The sequence below is a fragment of the Daphnia magna genome, linkage group LG6 (genome assembly GCF_020631705.1).
Source record: "Daphnia magna isolate NIES linkage group LG6, ASM2063170v1.1, whole genome shotgun sequence".
NCBI classification, from domain to species: domain Eukaryota; kingdom Metazoa; phylum Arthropoda; class Branchiopoda; order Diplostraca; family Daphniidae; genus Daphnia; species Daphnia magna.
Window position 1 is genome coordinate 7,178,957 of NC_059187.1, and position 21,800 is coordinate 7,200,756.

Here is a 21,800-nt window from a genome sequence, read left to right on the forward strand (position 1 = left end):
ATAAATGTGGCAATAACAGAAAAAAAATGCGAATTTTTCGTACAGATTCTTATTTCATTCACTACCAGAAATGTAATTGAAACAGGTGTTTCAAATTTCTACACCATGTGCGGAAAGTGAATAGAATCACAATTTAATAAAAAAAATTTTTATCACGATTTCATCTATTTTTTAGGACACTGTCTAACATGGGACAGTGTCCAATATGGGAACGGTCTCCCCTATTTTTCTCTGCGAAAGTTTTTGGTCATAGCTTATAATGGTCGAGCACTTTGACCATCCATGGCCTTCCTGCACATTTTTTATTTTGTGTCAGAGCACAGGTAGCCAGTTTTCTTTTTATACCAGTTTTAGGTGACTCATCAATCACGGTAGCCGGGAGTATGCTGCTACTATGGGACTACTGGACAGTCTCAGTAAAGATGTTTTCCGTTGTATTTTGGATGTTGGTCGGTGTTCTACTAACCGTCTCAGACACCAGGTTATGACTGCTACTAGCTGACTGTGGTGCAGTGAGTATAGAGTCTAGTTATAATTACAATACGATTGTTTCATATACCTTAAATACATACACAAAATATACCGTGGCTGGCTGTCGAAGAAGAAGTTGTAGTTGGAACACTGTCGAACAGGTTGGTGAATGCTGGAATGTTACTATCTGTAAAGAATTTTATCATTAAAATTGTTTTATTATTAATATGATATACTAATACTATATACTGCATAATACAACATAGAGGAGGTCCATTGGCGCATTTACTTTTAACACTATTAGAGAGCGTAACGTGTTTAGACATACCTGAAAAACAGGAAGAGGAAAGTTTTGAATTGTTGTGGAAATGGACGCCAGAACTATATTTAGATGCCTATTATCGTCTTCACATTTGCCACGGCTCTAGGTTCTGCCCAGCCAGCACTGTTACCGCAGAAACAGTATTTGGTGGTAGCTCGATAGTTGCAGTAAGACTATAGAAAATGAAAAAGAAATATTAAATTTTGTGTGATTAATTTTAATACTTTGAATTACCGTTTCCTTCCATCGCTCATAGTTTGGCAACTCACCATAGACTTTACTCGCCGCGTACAACAGATGTGAGCAGGGAAGATGTTAGTTGCTATGAAAATAGCAAGAGCAACTTCTAAGGTTTATAGAAATCCTAAATATACCAGATTTACTGGATACTACATGGTGGGTTTCATCTGTGATCTAAAAAAGGCGTCGAAAGCCTTTTTTTACAATTAGTTTTTATTCGTGTTTTACAATCTGATATGATGTAATAGGTTTGTCAAATTGGTTTAGGACAAGGTTTAAGGCGTAGGGTATTATCTCCCCACGCAGATTTTACAGCAACTGTGAAAAAGATATAGTAGGAAACCTAATTTTACTTTCTAGTGCTTTCATGTCCCTATCGAGTAGACGGGCAGTATCCTAATATCCCTAACTTTTAGTTAGAAACTTTAGCATTATCACATTAGCATAGAAAGATTCGTCTTAATTAGACGAATTTAACCATGCCGTTTATGGAGGTGCAAATGATGTCTTGGGCACGGAGGAAGAGATGAAGGAGGAACATCGACTAGTTACAAAAGTGACTACCCAAGTGTCCCTTTCTGAAAAGTTGCCAGATTTCGGGAACTGGACCTGAGACCCCACGTTGCCAGTTCTAAGAAAAAACAGCAGAAAGTTGTTGTGTTTTGATTTGGGTCCCTGGTGGTCAAAGTTGGAATCAAGGGCTTAGCTCGCTTTCGATCGTCATTTTTTTAGTCGCGTGGTTTCTCCCGGCGAGCAGCTCCTATAGTGTAGTGGGTGAGTGTAGTGGCGTAGTTAGTTTAGTTCTACTCAAAGTTTTCGCTGATGGATTACACTATTTGCACCTGCTGGATTATTTCGCTGTCACTGGCAACTCCTGGTAATTTGTTTGAGTTATTTTTGTTTTCATTGTATTGTTTTAGCTTACATTTTCGGCTTCATAAAAACTTAAAAGTTGTCGTTGACGTTTTGACGACGTTAACTTAACTTTTAATTGTCTGAATTTCGATTTCGAAACCGGGATTGGAAGAAAAATTATGATACAGGTTTTGTCATTTTATTGAAATCATTGAACGACAAATAGGAAACATTATTTTTTGACAATTTTGCGTGTGTGTGTGCATTGCTATTTTTCTTTTCCGTTTTCTCCATGCTTTTTCTTTTTGCGATACATTTGAAACGCAATATCATAAATTTGAAAATAATTTCTGTCATGAACTCATTGCCATGTTTATGGCAGCCCACCTGAGGAAGATTATCGAAAACGAGTTCCCTTAAAATTGCTTCGAAAGCATCACGCAAAAAAATAATTCCCTCGTTTACAAACTTTATAATTGTTTTTTCAACAATCGTCAACAGGTTGAACAAATCTAATGACGCCCATTTTAACCAACCCTTTGATTTCAGTTTCGTCAGAGTTTGTGCGGTCATATTATCCGGCAAAATACTACCGTTTTCTGCCGCCATGGTCTTCACACAACAAGCGCAATGTTTTTTTTTCCCAAAAGAATAGACCAGATAGCCCCCGATATAATAGACGATGTTGTCGCTGACTTCCGTGGAGTTATCTTTTTCTTTTACCCAGGGTCCTAGCTCTATTACAATCCCCTTTAACAAAATGTCCTTCATTTGGGCTCTTTTGGCGGCGAAAGCTTTCTGATTATTTATATACAAACTTTTGAGCCAGTCCTTGTAAGATGAAAGCAGAACCATGCGCTCCACTCCATCCACATTTGATCCAATAATAGTTTTGGTGGGGTAGTACAGTGTCAGCATGCGAAAGAGCTGAAGAAATGATGAAACAGCTGGTTTATTGCATGAGCCTCCGCAAGAGCGAATAATCCCGAAAAATCTCTAGAAATTTAAATTTTAAAAGAATTATTATAAGCTTGCACACCAAAGAAATGATGTATATATTCTACTTCTATGCAATCTTGATTAAATTTCCCCGTCAGAACGTAGGTAAAACCCAAGTCCAACAGCTCGTCCACCAAATCTATAGTGCTGAGTATGGTGACTCTCAATGTTGAGAGAGTCAACGTCGAGGCAAACGCGGGATATAAAGGTGGGCAGTCAAATCCATCCTCAAAATCCCATCCGTAGCACTCAGATTCGTCTATGTGCGTAAGCAGCTCTCTGAGTCGCTGTAATATTATTTCGTTATTTTATTTACTCATGATTGCTATAAAATTCTGTACAGTACGTCTTTTTTTCGTTCCCAGTCGTCTCTTGAGATAGCATTCTTTCTACATCGTCCGTTCATGATGTCGAATACATCGTTAATTAAACGAAACAGCTCTTCAGTTCCTTCAGTGTCTTTGAAACGTAGCGCAAGCTCAGGGTCTTCTGTTTGCGTTCTGTAATACCGGAACAAATCCGCGACAGATTTTGATAATACCTAATATAATTCGTGGTATATTAACATATTTATAAAATAGAAGGGCGTGGAATTGTAATATTTACTTGTGCTGCCAGAGAAACATTCATTTTTTGCATGTTTGTTGGATGAATATGGACTGGGGTTAGGCGAGAACAAGCCTGCAAACCCCCAACAGTTGAGCTATCAGTCGCGAAAAGCTCTTCGACATGGGTCCAGCTAACAAGTTTCCCAGACATCTGTAAAAAAAAAAACAATAAAAATCGATTGCGCTACATTTTTAATCGAATTATAAATACTTGAACGTTAGTCGTGTTCAATATATGGTTGCGGATGCATTTGATCAGATGTGGGGCGTCGCCCATAACATATATCTTTTCTTGATTTGTTCGATGCAACATTACGTTGTTCAGAATGGCTTTATGGTCGTCCGTGTGACCGTAAACGCCAGCCAAGCTCCACATCTTTTTGTTCGTTGCCGCTCCGTCGCACACAATTGATTTAACGATGGCACCGTGTTCTTCCAACAATACAAGAGCCTTCAGAACCAAGCGGTAAAGGTCTTCACCGGAAGTTGAGTTTTTGGAGGCAAATACGGCAAAAGGCTGTATCCAGGAAGCCATGTAGGGCCTAAAAACGAATACCAAGGCATGGTCAGCCAGTTTCGATTCTTCCGTGTCCAAAACTTCGTCTTCTTCCAGGCGTATGTGAATTGCTGGTAATATCGTAGAACTCGTTTCACTGTTTGTGTCTATAAAGCCATCAAAGTTAAACGTCTGGGCATTAAAGTTTAATGCCTCTTTAATAGACATTTCATCAAACACGACCGATCCCATTCTTTGTATGTCCGGGAGCCCTGATAGAGCCCGCTTCATTGCCTGAAGGGCAAATGTGTTGAAACCAAAATGAGTGGACATCCCACTCAGCAGCCTTTTCAAAGTATTGACATGAGGGACTGGAATCATTTTCGACGTCGCCAATTGATCATACGCTGCCTTGCTCTTCAAGTGAAGGATAAGGCAATCTAAGAGCCAATCGGCATCGTATCTCATACTTTTCTTATTCAGGCATTTAGCCTTCTTCAAAACCATAAGAATTGTTCGCTTATCCTATAATATTCGAAATCATAATAACAAGGAAATATTAAATATTTTATTGCAGTACTACAGTAATATACAGTGTCTACAGTAGTACTACAGTAGACTGGGTGTAGTGACTGGGTGTAGTAGACTGGGTGTAGAAGACTGGGTGTAGTAGACTGGCTGGAGAACACTGGGTGTAGTAGACTGGCTAGAAAACACTGGGTGTAGTAGAATGACTGGAGAACATTGGGTGTAGTAGAATGGCTTGAGAACACTGGGTGTAGTAGAATGGCTGGAGAACACTGGGTGTAGTAGAATGGCTGGAGAACACTGGGTGTAGTAGAATGACTGGAGAACATTGGGTGTAGTAGAATGGCTTGAGAACACTGGGTGGATTATACTGGGTGTAGTAGACTGCGTGCGAGGTAGAGCTGGTGTTGTGCATATTCGGGGTAGGGGATTTCAATTTACCGAATCAGTTAGCTGAACATCATCTTTTATTAACATCTCAACCTTCGAGTGATCCAGTGCATCAAACTTCTCCTCAAGCTGCTTTATCTTCTTTTTCAAGGACTGTGTAACAAAGAGGTAATTAGGATCATACAAGGTCACGCAGAGGTCTTTATTGATTTTACCTTGTTACTTAGTTTTGCCCTTTTCACTTTTCGCCTGGCTACATCCAATTTCAACGATTCCAAACGCAGCCGTTGAATCAAGTGTTGTTTCGTTTGAAAACGGTAATGTGTGTTCTGCAGTTGGCGATTCCTGAACGCCAAGCGTTTTAATCTTTTGCGGGTACCGTTGAGTAAAGACAAACATGATGTGCATGTGTTTCGCCGCCCATTGGCCAACAGCAATTGGCAACTTCAAAATAAAAAAAAATATGTAGAACGTTGTAAGATATGGTAAAATGTAGTAATTAATCACCTGGTTGCTCTCCAAGTTCCGTGTTTCAGAATTCTGCCTTTTATTTCCGCCAAACTGGAGATGTCAAGGTTGTCCATTTTTAAACCCAAGCAAACTTTCGTATTATGAAAACGAATTATTGCGTTACACAGTTCGGAGATGTTCGTAAACGATTTAGTAATAATAAGATCCTGGTTTTGACACTCCATCCCATAAACTGAGTAGTCCACTTGTAACTTTTCAAAGTTAACTGTCATCCGTTTTCTAAACGTACACGTAGCTGTAAAAATGTCATCACTAACGAATTCATTACACGTCCATCCTTTGGCAATAGCAGCTTTGACCCAAACCCAAGCAGGGGGTGGCGGTATTTTTAAAACTGCTTCATTTGCTCTAAAATAAGAAGATGGCACTATTGTGCTCAATATCTGTTCAGCAGTAGCCATCACTTGCAGTTGGGTTTGTTGTTCAATTGCCGTAAAAACCTTAATAGTAGGAATACAATATAAAAGTTATAATCAGAAATGAATAGGGTTCTAAAACTTATATCTGTTTGAAATGGTGAGACTGAAGAAGAAAAATTTACCGTGGCATCGTCTAAACAGATGCGCTTCCCCGCATTGTTAGTCTCAGATGATAAATTATCAATAACCAATGATCGTTTCTCTCCATGTTGTTCCTGAATAGTACAAACCCCAGTGTTTGTAAGACCTAATTTTCCACATGTACAGGTACATGCACATCCTTTTGAGGTAGATCTGTCAGTGCCTAGTTCTTCAACTACACTTAAAGGGATCTCAGCTTCACAATTGGTGTTATTCATTCCTATAAAAATTGTAAAACCTGAATCAGTTATCGTCATCCATGCAATGAATTACATACATTTTACCATTTAAAGACGATGGAAGGGACTGCACTGCTAATGAGTGCTGCATATCAGCTTCCTCCTCGATAAATGCTGGTAAATCCAGTGCAAGTGGCAATGGCTGAACTATTCGAACTCCAATGAAAGGTGTCTGAGCATCACAATTTAAGTCGTTCTCTAGAGATAAGAAAAAATGTTACAACATTCTAAAAGAAACTCGTGGTGTACATAGACAATGGTGGTAACAACTACACAATCGTTTACAACTTACCACTTGAGGGTAGAGCATTTGGCTTAAGTATCCAATTTCTGTGGGAAATAAAGCAATCTTTGCCATTTTCCTTCACTGTTTTCCCTTTAATAATATCACTTTCTGAGAAATGTAATTGGCAAATTTTCGACTTTGATGAAAGATGTTGACCATCCAACAGGTGAAGGTTGCTTTCCCATTCAGCAAGCAGCATTGGATCTTTTGGGGTTGAGAAATATGAAACACGATTCTTAAATAAACTTCTACTACCTTTAGAAGACGAGCATGTTGGAATGGCACACTTAAAGGGCATTTCGAAATCTTTTAACAGCGTGACAATAACATTCAAACCATGCTTTGAACATCACAAAGCAGACGACTGTCGTCATGGAAACCTAAATTTACGGGACTTTCACCAAAATGTCGTTTTTTAGAACTGGCAACGTGGGGTCTCAGGTCCAGTTCCCGAAATCTGGCAACTTTTCAGAAAGGGACACTGGGGTAGTCACTTTTCCCTGATGAGGCTTATGGAGCGATGTTCCTCCTTCTTCTCATCCTCCGTGTCTTGGGGTAGTAAATCAACTTTGAAAATATTCATTTACCGTAGCTTCTCCACGCGTTTGGCGGGGTAATACCCGCGTATCCCACGCAAATTTTCCCCTTCTCCCCCTGAGGCATAGGGGAAAAATCCCTAAAAATATTAACATTTTCCGGACTCTGGACGTGCATCTACCTGGATTTAAACACGGATCATCCGGGTCGCACACCGCATGCTTTACCGTAAAGCTACCATACATTTTTTAACTTTGATAATTGTTAGTATATAAAGGTAACAGATTATTTGCGCGCCAAATTTTGCAAGAAAGGCAAGCACTGCGGAAGTAGAGTTGTAAAATGGTGGGTGGTAAGTAGGAGGTGAAGGAGGGAAAGAGAATGCAAAAAAATAAATTTTTTTTTATTTCCACTCCCCTAACTGTTTGGGGGATGGGGAGTCAGAGGATTAAAACCTTTGTCCCAGCCACAATATTTTAAACATTTTATTCCAAACTTACCGTGCAATCATTTTAAAAAATGTGATCGGTAACCAAATCATTGCAAATGATGATGCATTGATCATGACTGCGATTGTTTATTGGGATTGTAATAAAGTAAGATGCAATCACGGCAAGCCTATTGGCGTTAAAAAGATGCTATAAAAAAGACGAACTAAAGGCCGTTATTTTAACTTGGCCTAGAAAACTGCCCCATCCTATCCATCGTGGAGTCCAGTCCCCCAACACCAGCCCATTCTACCCGAATCCCTCGTGGTTGATGTTTTTGGCGACAAACCATTGGTAAATAGTTTTTTCGTGAATCTAGTGCATAAGATCAATGTTACATGTTGCGAGTACACAAATACATTGCACTTTTTCAGAGTGTATGGATCGAGCTGAAAACGTAATACTATTCATTATATTAGTCTATATTGTTCCTCAATTAACACTTTTCAGTGAGTATATAGACGTCTATATGCGCACAACGGTTCAATTATACGAAACAACATTAAACACCTGCGAAACGAAGTCCACTTGAAGTGTTGTAATGGTACCAAAGAAGCGGTCGATAACATTACTCTTCATACAGTGAAGAAATTGAAGAGGTGGTAATGAAGGCCCAAGGTGACGCAGAAATGGACTTGAACCGACTCGGAGTAGCTGTAGACGATGAAAAGTGTTTCGATTTCAACAGCAAGCTAGTGAGAAGAATTGTAAATAGAAACGAAGAAGAAATTGTAAACGACTGAGCCTTTGCCCAGTAATAATGAAGATGACGATAAGACTGACCGACATGACATGACATGGATGTTCTGCTCACCTCTCACGATGGAGACTTTTGTGAATTTCCTAGGTAGCTATTAAAATCATCAGAAGCAAGGAAAAATGCAAAGAATCTCATACTGCCATTGAATCAACTGCTTTTGTACAAATACCTGATTCTTCATGTAACATTCGGATTGTCAAAAGAACTTGAATGCCGTGGAATAGACACAGTGCACCATATGTTGCGCGTGCAAAATAAATGGTAAAAATTGTCGAGCGGAGAAAATTTTGAATCGCTGTTCGGATATTGTTCAAAACCGATCAAAAGGAAAAAAATTGTCAAGAAGTTTTTGTTGAGTTGTCTCTAAAAGAAACGGGAAAAGTTTTGTGGGACTGGAAAGATGGCACTAAAGATGTAGGTGTGTTGTGTCATTGGTAACTTTTTGAATGAAAGGGGAAAGAATTAACGGGAAACGTAGATTACATTAACATAGTTTTTTCTCATCATTTTTATCCTTGCCGTAATGACATATATTTTTAGCATCCCAACCTCACCATAATATAAAAACGAACACGTCTTACTTCATCCTAACGTTATAGGAGTACCTAATGTAAAATCAGTAAAATGTCTCTCCCTTTGTTTCAACAGCGTAGATTAATAAAGTCCAGATAAAGTCAAAGAGAAGTCATTTTTTTATTGGAAAATGATCAAAAGGTCACTTTTTACCGGGAAATCACAAGAAGTCACTTTTTGACCAGGAAATCACAAGAAGTAACTTTTGATTGGGAAATCACAAAAAGTCACTTTTTGATTAGGAAATCACAAAAAATTACTTTTTGACTGGAAATTCCTTGTGATTTTTGTGATCCCGTACACCTGACCAAGGAGTGTTCAACCCTTTGCTCTTGCGAAGCATTTTGGCACATTGAATGCATATCTGCGCGCGGAAATCAATAAACATGCATTTATTATGTTGAAAACTACTCTCAGATATGACGGTACACCCGATTTGTTAAGCCTTGGCTCATTGGTAATCAGCAAACTTTTTTCAAAGCGGTTCGCTCGTGCACAACTTATTGCAGTACTGCAGTAAATTTTTCTTTGGATGAGCTCCTGTATTGCAGGTATAGAAAAGAAGACAGAAATCTTCTTCTTACAGCTAAGCTTACGCTAAATTTGGAAACACGGGATTCTTTTGCACGCTATTAACATGGCTCCTAACGGGAAACGTAAACGACTTTTTTTTTATAACTTTGGTTTTAGTTATCACATCTTACATTGAAAGTACAATTTTTGTGACAAAGGAATAGCCTATTACCCTGATTTTTTTTTTCAATTTACGGTTAATTGTAGTTATCCCCCGAAACACTAGGGTATTAGTTTGGGAACGGTGGAGTTTCCCCGTATGACTACGGCAAAAAGTATGCCGCCTTTAAGTAATCGCCCAATATTCAGGAAACATTATTTTTCTTAGAAACTTGCACCAGGGGTAGAAGAAATGGAAATCTAAAAAGGTACAAAGTTTCAAAAAAGCTTATTATTTGGACTTTTGGACTGCGATTTTTCAAACGTGGGCACTGTAAAGAGCACAAAAACCAAAAAAAAACTTTTGTTTCAATTTTCTTGTTTATGAAAATTCTTTTACAAATTTTGCAGAAACCGTTGATGGATGCTATCTATTTGGTGCGGTATTGGCGCGATAGTAGTGACAGTTTACATATTTTCTATAAAAATGCATCATTGCTTAATGAAAACGATGGGTTCACTACTGTAACGAAGGCCTACAAATACATTTAATTATGATACCCACATTCTTATTATATTATGTTTACTCTCCCTTGCCATATAATTATGTCTACATTTTACTCTCTCGCATTTACTCTTCTTTTGCATATTATTCGAATATTGTAATCCGCATAGTAACCATTTGTCATAGACATCTTAGCGTTGACCCAATTGAACACCTGCTGTCTGACTCATACGTTCGACGCACATCACGCCACTAAACAAAAATCCGTGATTGGTCACACGTGCGACGCATATCACGCCATTAAATAAACGGCCGTTTGATTGGTCGCACGCGTGATGCCAATCAAGCCATTAAACAAACACCTTCTGATTGGCTATACGCGCGACATAGCGACACGTCAACGGCATCACGCCACTTTGACGAGATACGAGGTTTCATGGTGAACCCACAAATCTAAGAAAGATCAAACAACTAGCAGCTCGCTAAACGTTCAGTTGCCTTCAATAACACTAGTTCGACACCTAACTTGCCTTAGTGTTTTCTCTTACAAGTGTTTCTCCGCCTACCTGTTTCCGTAAGTGTCTATCTGAGTGTATTTCCAATCGTCTCCCTTTTGTCTTTAAATTCGCCCGTATCGCTCGCGCTACTACGGTAAGATCAATTTACGTTGTCTCCATTTACACTTTGTTTCCCTTAGGTTCTCGTATTCTTATGCGTGTAGTCTCCCTTATATTTTATGGCCTAGTCTAGTAATACACCGTCGTCATTGTGGGTAAACGCCTCCGAGTTCCGTGTTAATATACATTTGTCTTAATCCGTAAAGTCATTCACTCGAGAGGGAGGATGCTTCACATTATGGCGGCAGCGCTTTTTTGGAACTCAACCACAATGAATGATGATGTTGTTACTGGCGGGCATAAGCTTGTACATTCCCCTGTAAACAAGCAGTCTCGGCCCGAAATAACTGTTACCCTACCCTATCAGGAAACCGTAGCTGGATCCCTTGATTTTGAAACTTGGTCACTGAAACTCAGTTTGCACAAGATACACTTCAGAGTGGTAGGACTTTGGAGACCACTGCCGAAACAATTAGTAGATCTTTTTCCCCCGTTTTGAATTCCAATGTACACTCAAATAATTCTTAGTTTCGAAAACTACGATCGAATGCTGCGTTCAAGGCCGTAGCGGGGCTGGATACAACTTACTCCCGAAAAACTCGAGCAAGCGCTACGTCTGAGGTTGCGTCAGGAAAACGATAACCCTCCTTTTTCGCTAGATTCGCTGAACGTATTTCACCAGCTAAGTCTCCTCCCAAAGTAGCGACCAAAACTAGTTCATTAGCAAGCACAGTTCTCGGTTTCTTTCATACAAAGAACACACCAAATGGAAAATCACTTGAACCTCAACCTGAGCCACCTATTCAACAAAGTCAGGAACAATCACGACCAGATATTCCAGACCTGGGCGAGCAAGCTTCCGTCCCTAATACTTGCGATCAAGAGCCTGAAAGAGAGTGAAGTGGATTTCCAGTCGAACGACCCGAAGGTTCAGACCCAGATAATTCGGCTGATACAGGACATCCGACTGACAAATCTATATCAAGACGACCAGAACCCATCGACGGTGTGGAAGGAACCAACGACCCTTCTTAAGTACTTGACGTCGATCCTAGAGGTGAGACTCAGTGCACAGTCGAAGAAGACGACAGCAACGGAACAACAGACGTCCGAGCTGAGAGCGATTTTCACGTCGTATGCGAGACAGTTCTTGACCTTTCTGCTGGGACAGTTTCACAGCATAACCGACTTGCAGAAAGACAAGTCTATCTTGGAATCAACCCTGAATTGTGGGACTACATACAGACACAGAGAGGGTCGATATTGCCATCTTTCGCAAGAAGTGGAAGACCTATCCATTCACTTGAAGACGGTATCGCTGGCCTATCAAGAAATATTTTTGGTGAACATTCGCAACCTTACCCTATACCTACGCGAGCTGCGACTACTGACTCCACTGGAACCACTGACGCCCGAGATCAACTTACTGCTGAGGAAGTTGGACAATTTCCCAGGAGCCAGCAGACCGAACAACGTACAGCTCACAGAGGAGATCAAACAAACGCTCTCCCAAATCAGAACCCAATTGAAGCAACTGCAATCACCGGATATCAAAGGACAGATATCGCAGCAATCCGCGTCACCATAGCAAGTACCGCCGCTGTCGAGAACAACTCAACCACCGATACCAGTACGATACACCGTCCACCGCCCTATTCGGCAACCCCACAATCAGCCTACAAATCGACACAGCCTTTCCCCGGAACAACGGTCCAGGTGGACAGCAGACGTTGTTGCGAACCTCGATCGCCTACGAGCAGTGTTTCAACACAGTCTCAGACTTCGCAACAGGGAAATTTAAGATTTCGATTGCCAGTTCCAAACAACAACCTGGCCTACTGTACTTCCCCCACCAGAGCAGCAACAGTCAGAGATTTGGATGATTTTCAAAATAACCAGCATACTTTCTCCCGGTTACAATTACTTCCTTCTTTCACCGGAAGCCCTAATACTCGTTTTGATTCTTGGTTAGAATCATTTGAAAGTATAGTAGATGGGTAGGGATGGTCAGGAGAAAAACTATTCAAATGTTACGTGCTAAATTAACAGACAGAGCTTTTTCCGTCCCTCAGGCAATTTTAAAGGAACATCCGCATGATTATGAGTCAATTAAAGAAGCATTGCTCGACCACTTTCATGGCGATGAAAATGTTGATTTATATCTTCAAAAGTTTAACAAAGCCAAACGTAAGCCAGGTGAAAAAGTTGTTGATTATGCGCCACGTCTAAAGGAAATTTTTAAACGCGCGTATCCTGTAGGTCATTCTGAAAAATCGTTTACAGTTATTCTCATGCAAAAATTTGTTGGGGGATTAGATTCCAAATTGCGGGGAAAAGTCAAATATGGAATTTAAAGATTTTAACGAACTGGTTGCAGCAACGCGCGTGTTTGCCCTCAGGCTAGAAGCGCGTTCTTATCCGGCGAACGCATCATACAGGAAGCAAGTTTCTTTTCAAACTCCTACTGTTAACCAGTATAATGATGGTAGACCACCTCCACCGCGCTTCCCTAACATTAGGGATAATAGAAAATTCTCAAACGCACAGAATAGGCTACAAACACTACACCATCATTTCCGAGATCAACTAACGATACCAACAACAGCCTACACAGCCGCCGATAATTTGCAATTTTTTTGGCTATCGCGGTTACATTCAATCTAATTGTCGTAGTTATCAACGTCAACAACTCGAGCAAGCTCAGTCTCCTATATGTTATTCTTGCCTAGACATCGGCCGTAAATCTAATAATTGCCCTAAGTTCCGAAGCACCAATAGGCCTAACATACCAGGCACCCCTAAAAAAAAAGGGAAACCAGTAGGGATCAACTGTAGCTTCGGGTCAGTTGATGAAGAGCATCATTTGAAATCCCGACAAGTCACAAAATTAACAACCATTACGAATGAATCAACTCCAAGAATTAAATTTAAAATTTTCCAGGTCCCGTTACAAGCATTATTTGATACAGGCGCGTCTAAAAGTATTATTCAAGAGAGATTATTTAATAAGTTGCCCCCTAGAGGTCAGGTGATCTGCAGTCCGCTTGATTTCGATTTATATGATGTGGGGGAGAAAAAATTACATACGTTGGGAAAAGTGACTTTGCCCTTTGGATACGGAGAGTCAATTTTATAACAAGAATTTATTATTACAAATGGTATTTCTGAAGATTGTATCCTTGGATGGGACGCAATTCAGAAACACGCTTTCAAGCTTGATGGAGAAACTAAAAGCATTTATCTAGCTAAAGATGGGCAAGGCTCATCTTCTGTTTTTAGGGTACCGGAAATGGCAGTTACGACGGTCAAAAAGACGACGCTATCTCATCAGACGTTACTCGTAATTGTAGGCCAATTAAAGGGTTCATTTCCGTATGTTTCCCCTAACACAGCATTTATATTTACACCAGTAGAAAATTTTCCGGCAGGAGTTTATATTGAAGAATTTATCGGAAAAGTATCTGGAGATGGAACGTATAATATTGCAGTTGAAAACCATTCGTTAAATCAAGTCAAAATCCCAAGAAACACCAAATTAGGCGTAATTGAAATTATTCATCATGTCATCGGAAAAATAGCTTTAGACGAACGTGAAGCTAAGCCTAACGTAATAACTGTGCCTATTGTAGTTTCAGAAGTCGACACTGAATTTCAAGCACCGCTCTCTAAATTATTAAATGACTTTCACGACTTGTTTGCTTCAAAAGATTCCAAACTAGGGAATACTAACCTTATTAAACACACAATTGATACCCAAGGACGAGGCCCTATTCCCCCATATAGAGACAAGTACGTATGAAGACAAAGTACAAGAAATGCTTCAAGCAAATGTAATTCGATATACGCAGTCCCCATGGGCTTCACCCGTGGTATTAGTAAAGAAAAAGAATGGAGAAATAAGATTTTTCGTCGATTATAGGAAATTAAACGGTATTACAAAGAAAGATTCTTTTCCCATGCCAAGAATTGACGAAACTTTAGATAAATTATATGGAAAAAAATTCTTTACGACTCTTGATTTAGCTTCCGGCTATTGGAAAATTCAAGTTTATGATCCAGATATCGAAAAAACCGCTTTTGTTGTAGAAAATAACCTTTACGAATTTAAAAGAATGGCATTCTAATGTGTAATGCACCAACCACTTTCCAACGACTAATGAATTACGTACTAAAAGACGTCTTAGGAAGTAAAGCATAAGTATATATGGATGATGTCATCATTTTTTTAGACACTTTTGAAAATCACTTACGAGATATCAGAGAAAATTTTTAATCCTATTAAAAGAAGCAAATTTAAAATTGAAACTTAACAAATGTCAGTTTATAAAACGTTCCGTAAATTATTTAGGTCATGTCATTTCAACGGACGGTATTAAACCCGATCCTGGTAAAACTAATAAGTTAGTGAAGTACAAAGTGCCAACTGCTGTTGACGAAGTGAGATCATTTCTTGGACGTGCCGGACATTATAGAAGATTTAAACAAAATTTTGGTTCAATAGCTGAGCCGTTAACTCGATTAACGCATAAAGATCTAAGTAGAAAACCTTTTGCGTAGGGAGCGGAGGAACAGGTTGCCTTTGAGAAATAAAGCAGTGCTCTGTCAACTCCCCCAGTCCTCGCTTATCCAAATTTTAACGAAAAAAATTGCTTCTTACCGACGCATGCGACTACGGAATAGGAGCTGTACTGTCTCAAATGCAGCATGGGCAAGAACATACAATAGCCTACTCTAGTAGACAATTGACAAAAGCCGAAATGAAATATAGTACAACCGGAAAAGAAGCATTAACCATAATTGATGCAATTAAACATTTCCGACATTATCTCTTGGATAAACCCTTTGAAATTATTAGTGACCATCGTCCTTTGCCATGGCTGAAAAATCAGAATGATTATAACGGTAGATTAGGTGGATGGGCTATACTATTAGCTGCTACAAATTATGAATTAAAGTATAGGCCTGTATGTACTCATCAAAATCTGATTCTATTCGATGCATTCGTTCGACCTCAACGGTGTTGAACCACTGTATTCAGCTCTTCAAAGGGTACACAAAAAAGTCTCCACCCTGACCCTCCGCCCTCCAACGAGGGCGAGGGCCTCCCCCCATCTCCTCAGAACTTTTTCAGCTCTTGCAGAGTGCGGACATGTCTAGGCCGAGCTCTCCAACGCCTAGTGAAACGGAGGCCCGTGAGGAGGCCCTTCGTTCTCGAGATCGTCGTGATGTTCTTGAACTCTTTGAAGAACGCGCGATGGATTCCGAAGAAGATCCTCGTTTTGCAGCTTTTGAGTATTTTCACGGTTTCGACGATGATTCTTCTTCACGTCGTGAAAGGCGTCTCCTTGGACGTTCTCTTTCTCGAAGTAAGTCAAGAGATAGCTATCCTTCTCCGTCTTCGAATGTTGTGTCGCCGGTTGGCGCTTCAGATGTCGTTTCTCGCCAGCAATCTCATCGTCTTCGTCGATGGTTGGTTGAGGGTTTGGCGAAAGATGTAGACAAGTCACTGCGAGAATCGTTCAAGTTGAAATTTGAAGGCTCGTTTGAGCTTCAATGCCCCAAAGTGGATGAGTCCATGGTTCGACACTTGAAGAATGCTTAGAGGGATCGCTCGGGTAACCGCAAAGTTGTTGATTACATTGAGAAAGCTTGGCTTTTGTCACAGTATCAAGTTATGGACGCTATGCGTCCCCTAATTCACATTTGGATCAATCTCCCGGACACCAGTCGTTTGATGGAGGCGGCGGAATCGGCTCTCCAGCTTTTGGGTGGCGCCTTTGCCAACATCTCAAAGATGCGTCGCCTCAATGTGATGCGCCAAGTTGCGCCCAAGATGTCTCTATTGCTTGATGATCCACGCGTTTTCTCGTCGCGGGAAATTTCGCGCCTTTTTTGGAAACAAGTTCCTCGATGCCATGGTGAAAGAAGTTGAAGACGAGAATAAGCTGGCAAAATTCGGGTGCGCTGGCGGTCCCTATGATCGTTCTTGGAGCACTGGCAACAACCGTTGGAACGACTCAAGAGTTTTTCGCAGTAGCGACCACGGACATTCTTCCAGTGGGAATCGTTATCACCCCTTTTCAGGTCAAGGTCCGCGTTACCATCAACAACCAAGGGGCCAGCGGTCCAGGTATGTTCATTCTGTCTCTCCAGTATTTTACCTATCTGGTATAGACCCTGCTGTTGGTGCACGTTTATTGAGTTTTAGTGAGATTTGGTCTTCTTTTACGGCTGATTCTTGGGTGCTTGACGTCTTCTCTCGTGGTTATTTAATTGAGTTTGATGCTGTCCCTGTTCAATAGTCTTTCCCATCTGATTCTGTAACGAGTGCCGAGATGGCTCAGATCTGCGATCAGGAATTATCTGATCTTTTGCTTAAGAAAGCTATTGTCCCAATTTCTCGCCCGACTGACGGCTTTGTAAGCAACATGTTTGCTGTCCCTAAAAGTTCCAGGGGTTGGCGCCCGATATTGAATTTAAAAAAATTGAATTCTTTTGTTCGTTATGAGCACTTTAAAATGGAGGGTATGGAATCAGTTAAGTATCTTATTCGTAAGAACGATTGGTTGGTGAAGGTTGATTTACGCGATGCTTATTTTACGGTTCCCTTAGCCGCCAAACATCAAAAGTTTGTACGTCTACTCTGAAATGGTAATTTTTACCAATATCGCTGCTTACCTTTTGGCCTCTGTTCGGCGCCTAGAGTATTTACAAAGATTTTGAAACCTGTTGTCGCTTTTATGCGGGAACGTGGGATCCGTTTGGTCATTTATTTAGATGATGTTTTAATTATGGCGTCTTCGGCGGATCTGGTTTCGCAACATTTACGTGTTGTCGTTGATTTTGACACCTCTTTGGGTTTTCTAGTCAACACCATGAAGTCGATTTTTATTCCCACCCAGGAGATAGAATTCTTGGGGGTCATTGTTAATTCTATTTCCCTTTCTTTCTCCCTTCCCCCTGAGAAGGTGGCAAAAGTAACACAGAGGTGCGAAAAGGACCTCAGGGCGGATAAGATCTCCCTTCGCCAGCTGGCCTCCATTCTGGGAAACTTCTCGTGGGAGATTCCCACGGTTGCCTTTGCCCCAGCCCATTATCGAAATTTGCAACGGCTTTATATTTCAGAGTCTCGTGGGGCCAAGGGTAATTTGAATCATCTTGTTTCTCTTTCAGCTACTGCTCGTTCTGACCTTGTCTGGTGGGTCGATAACCTTGAGTCATCGAATGGTAAGGGTATGATTCCAGATGAACCGGATATCATTATTTTTTCCGATGCTTCTCTTTCTGGTTGGGGGGCTTGTAGTTATGGTGTTACTGCACGAGGTCCTTTGACCTTGGACGAAAAGGCAAGACACATTAATGAGCTGGAGCTTTTAGCTGCGCTTTACGCTCTGCAAATTTTTTCTTTACATTCTTCCGATGTCTCTATTCATTTATTTGTCGATAACTCGACTGCGGTTTCCTATATTAACAAGTGTGGTGGAACGCATTTGAAGTCTCTTTGTGACTTGGCCACTTTGTTGATTCATTGTTGCGAGTATCGGAATATTAAATTATTGGCTTTCCATTTACCTGGTTCATTAAATTATATTGCAGATCGGGAATCGCGAACGTCCATGGACTCGAGCGACTGGATGATCGCCAGTCATGTTTTTCACAAAATTCGCTCCTTGTGGGAAGTACACATCGATCTATTTGCCAACGCATGGAACGCGTAGCTGTCGACATTCGTGTCCTGGGTTCCGCAACCGCTTGCGCTGAAAACCAACGCCTTCTCTCTGTGTTGGAAACGCCAGAAATATTATGCGTTTCCCCCATTTGCCCTCATTCCGAGATGCCTAGCGAAGGTTTGGAAGGAAGAGGCGTCGTTGGTTCTGGTGTGCCCCTTTTGGCCGTCTCAGACTTGGTTTCCTCTTCTTCTAGAGTTGACAGTGGACGTTCCCAGGATAATCAGGCCTCAGCCAGATCTGTTGTTGTCGAGCGATCGGGCGACACATCCGCTCAACGAATCGCTAATTCTATCCGTGTGGAGAATATCCGGATGCGTTTCCGAGATCGAGCATTTTCAGAAGAGGTTATCGCTTTATTCTTGGACGCCAACCGTGCTTCCACGGTTTCTTCTTACCAGTCCGCCTGGTACCATTGGTTTGGCTGGTGTACTGAACGGGGATCCGATCCCTTGTGTAACTCTGTAGCAGTTGTCCTTCAGTACCTTGCTGATTTACATAAGGAGGGTTATGCTTTTCGTTCAATTAACGTGCATAGATCGATGTTGTCGATGACACTTGATGGCCTCGGCGGTTTTAAAATCGGTGACCATCCTCTAGTTGTTCAGTTGTTGAAAGGTTGCTTTAACAATAATCCCCCTCGTCCTCGTTATGATTCGTTATGGGATCCTGATGACATTTTTCGGTACCTAACAAGTTTGGGCGATAACACGTCACTTTCTTTTCCCCAACTTTCCAAAAAATTAATTGTTCTTTTGGCGTTAGCTACGCTTATGAGAGTTTCTGAGTTGGCCTCTATATCTTTCCAATCTTTGTCTTTTAGTGAAACGGCTGCATCTTTTACCCTTCTCCGTCTCCGGAAAACTCAGCGTTCTGGTCCATTGCAATCTTTTTCTCTTCTGGTTTTCCCTGACAGTTCCTGTGGTCCTGTAAGCTGTTTGCGGGACTATGTTCTAAATCGGGTTCGTTGCGGCCCAGGTCATGTCTCGCTTTATTTATTGCAACTAAGAAGCCGTACCATTCGGTTTCTTCGTCCACTCTTGTTTAGCCGAAGCCGGAATTGATGTTTAGATTTATTCGGCACATTCAACTCGTAGGGCTGCCGCATGTAAGGCGGCCGCTGCCGGTGTAGCAGTGGATTCGATTCTTCGTACTGCCAGTTGGGCGTCGGAATCTACATACGCTCGTTTTTACAAGCGTTCTATTTCGTCTAATCCAGTAGTGGATGCCGTTTTCTCACAAACGTCGTCGTCTCATCTTTGAAGTCCACCGTTGAGGTCGAGCGAATGCAACGAATAGAATTGACAATTATTCGAGGTCGCGAAGCGAACGACGAATAATTGAGATTCTGTTTGTTAAATGAGAGAAGACCTCAACGGTCTTTTATCTCCCACCCACACCTCCCATTTTTTCTGTTCATTCGCTCTGTTTTGGTCATTTTTATCTGATTATTAATTTGTCTTTCTTGTTTATTTTATCAATTGGAATAACAAGGGGGCCAATAACAGGTCTTTTAGCGGACGTGGCCGTTTTTGAAGGCGATATGGCATTACGGCTGACAGTATCCGGAACAGGCGCTAGTAGCCTTTTTTAATCCAGTCATGTTTATGCTTTTCTCATTTATTTTTCGAGTTGTATTGTGTTCTCTATCTTCCTCCTCCGTTTGTGTCAGTTTTTCCCCTGGAAAAGTTCTGAGGAGATGGGGGGAGGCCCTCGCCCTCGTTAAAGGGCGGAGGGTCAGGGTGGAGACTTTTTGTGTACCCTTTGAAGAGCTGAATACAGTGGTTCAACACCGTTGAGGTCTTCTCTCATTTAACAAACAGAATCTCAATTATTCGTCGGTCGCTTCGCGACCTCGAATAATTGTCAATTGTTTATCACGATTGAAAGTAGCTAGTATACAACCGGTACCGAATAATATTAAGTTGATTTGTGAAAAACAGCTAGAAGACAAACGTAGCCATTAGAAATTATTGAGAGAAAGGAGAACTCAATGAGGAAAATAGCCAATCTAAACCTGAATGGGCTAAAGAAATTAAATATTTTGAAATTATAGAAGGTACACTTTATCGCCACGAAGTGCCTTCCAAAAATAGTAAGCGTAACGAAATTAATTGTCAAGTAGTGTTGCCCTTATCGCTTCGCCATCTAGTGATAAAAGAATTACATGACGCACCGATTGATGGACATTTAGCTTTTTATAAAACTTATTTGAAGGTCAAAAATCATTATTATTGGCAAACAATGAGAAAAGATATTTTAGAATATTGTCAAGCTTGTGAAACTTGTATAGCTAACACTTCTTCCACATATAGAGTACTTTTGCACCCTCATGAAATTGCTAAAGCCCCTTTCCAAGTAATTGGCATGGACTTTGTAGGCCCTATTACTCCCGCTTCCCCTACTGGAAATAGTTATATTTAAGTTATTACTGATTATTTTAGTCGCTGGGTGGAAGCAGTTGCTCTAAAAGACCAAACTGCCCAAACCACGGCAGATTGTGTTTATAAAACAATAATTGTAAGACATGGTATGCCTAAAGCCATTATTTCCGATCGTGGAACGAATTTCACATCGAAATTGTTCCGTTATTTTTGTAAGAAATAAAAAATTGACCAAAGATTGACAATTGCCTACAATCCCGCTAGTAAAGGCGAGACAGAAAGGTTTAATCGGACACTAACCGCGATGTTAAGAAAAGAATTGAAAGACGGAGAATAGAAATACGCTAATAGAAAAACGCCATTAACGAATATAAAATATATTGATTTCTTGTTGATTGATTGGCATTTTTGTTTTAAAATCTCGTCATTGATTTTTGAGCGTTTTTTCACCTTACAGCACACTAGCGCCCCTAGTGACTGAAGGTAAAGTTTTGATTTTCTCTCTCGAAGTGTATAGGGAGTAAACTTCAATGGATAGGGAAGGGTTCAAAATAAAAACATTTTAAATAAAATAAAAAATTTGTGCTGTTAAATAAAGAAAGCAGCATTTTTTGGTGCAAAAAATATGCAAAATATTTTATTTTCATTGGTGAAAAATGCGGTTTTAACACAGCACTTAAAGGGGGAAAAGCTCGTGTTCTTAATCGATGAACGAGTGTGTAGGGGCGTGGGGGTTGCTTCTACAAAAAAGTCAAGAATGAATGATTTGAAGATCTATTCTTCTTCTGATCAGCAAAAAAGAAAAAAAAATCTTTCTCTAGCCGTTAAATAGTAATTTGAGTTTTAGTGACACACTTGGTGCCATAAGAATACAATGAAATAGAGGAGGGTGTTCTTAATCATTTGGTGGGTACTGTACACTACACATATAGCAGCGCCACCGCTAGTGCATTCCATTCTTACACACCCCAACAAACGCCAAGTTTTTCACTTTCCCTTTCGTTTCCCTACT

At 40.6% G+C, this 21,800-nt stretch overlaps 1 protein-coding gene and 1 pseudogene across 1 annotated transcript; one reads left to right on the forward strand and one right to left on the reverse strand.

The window, feature by feature from the left end:
* Positions 1–400: 400 nt before the first annotated feature.
* LOC116935548 lies at positions 401–6,823 on the reverse strand. Its single transcript, XM_045175581.1, has 17 exons — positions 6,781–6,823; positions 6,532–6,729; positions 6,285–6,386; positions 6,135–6,220; positions 5,982–6,074; positions 5,670–5,880; positions 5,417–5,510; positions 5,125–5,353; positions 4,961–5,062; positions 4,398–4,486; positions 3,707–4,037; positions 3,494–3,646; positions 3,234–3,428; positions 2,953–3,174; positions 2,707–2,884; positions 584–658; positions 401–525 (listed from the first exon to the last, which is right to left on the reverse strand). The coding sequence occupies exons 1-17, from the start codon at positions 6,821–6,823 to the stop codon at positions 401–403; spliced, it is 2,526 nt and encodes an 841-aa protein (XP_045031516.1).
* Positions 6,824–15,826: 9,003 nt separating this feature from the next.
* Positions 15,827–19,998, forward strand: LOC116925328 (annotated as a pseudogene).
* The last annotated feature ends 1,802 nt before the right edge of the window (positions 19,999–21,800 follow it).

Bases quoted from the DNA above. Each gene is read 5' to 3' on its own strand.
- LOC116935548 (XM_045175581.1), bottom strand. From the start codon at position 6,823: ATGCCCTTTAAGTGTGCCATTCCAACATGCTCGTCTTCTAAAG. The intron at 5,063-5,124 runs GTAAAATCAATA...TTTGTTACACAG, and splicing joins GGGCAAAACTAAGTAACAAG to TCCTTGAAAAAGAAGATAAA. The intron at 4,487-4,960 runs GTAAATTGAAAT...ATGGTTTTGAAG, and splicing joins ATGTTCAGCTAACTGATTCG to AAGGCTAAATGCCTGAATAA.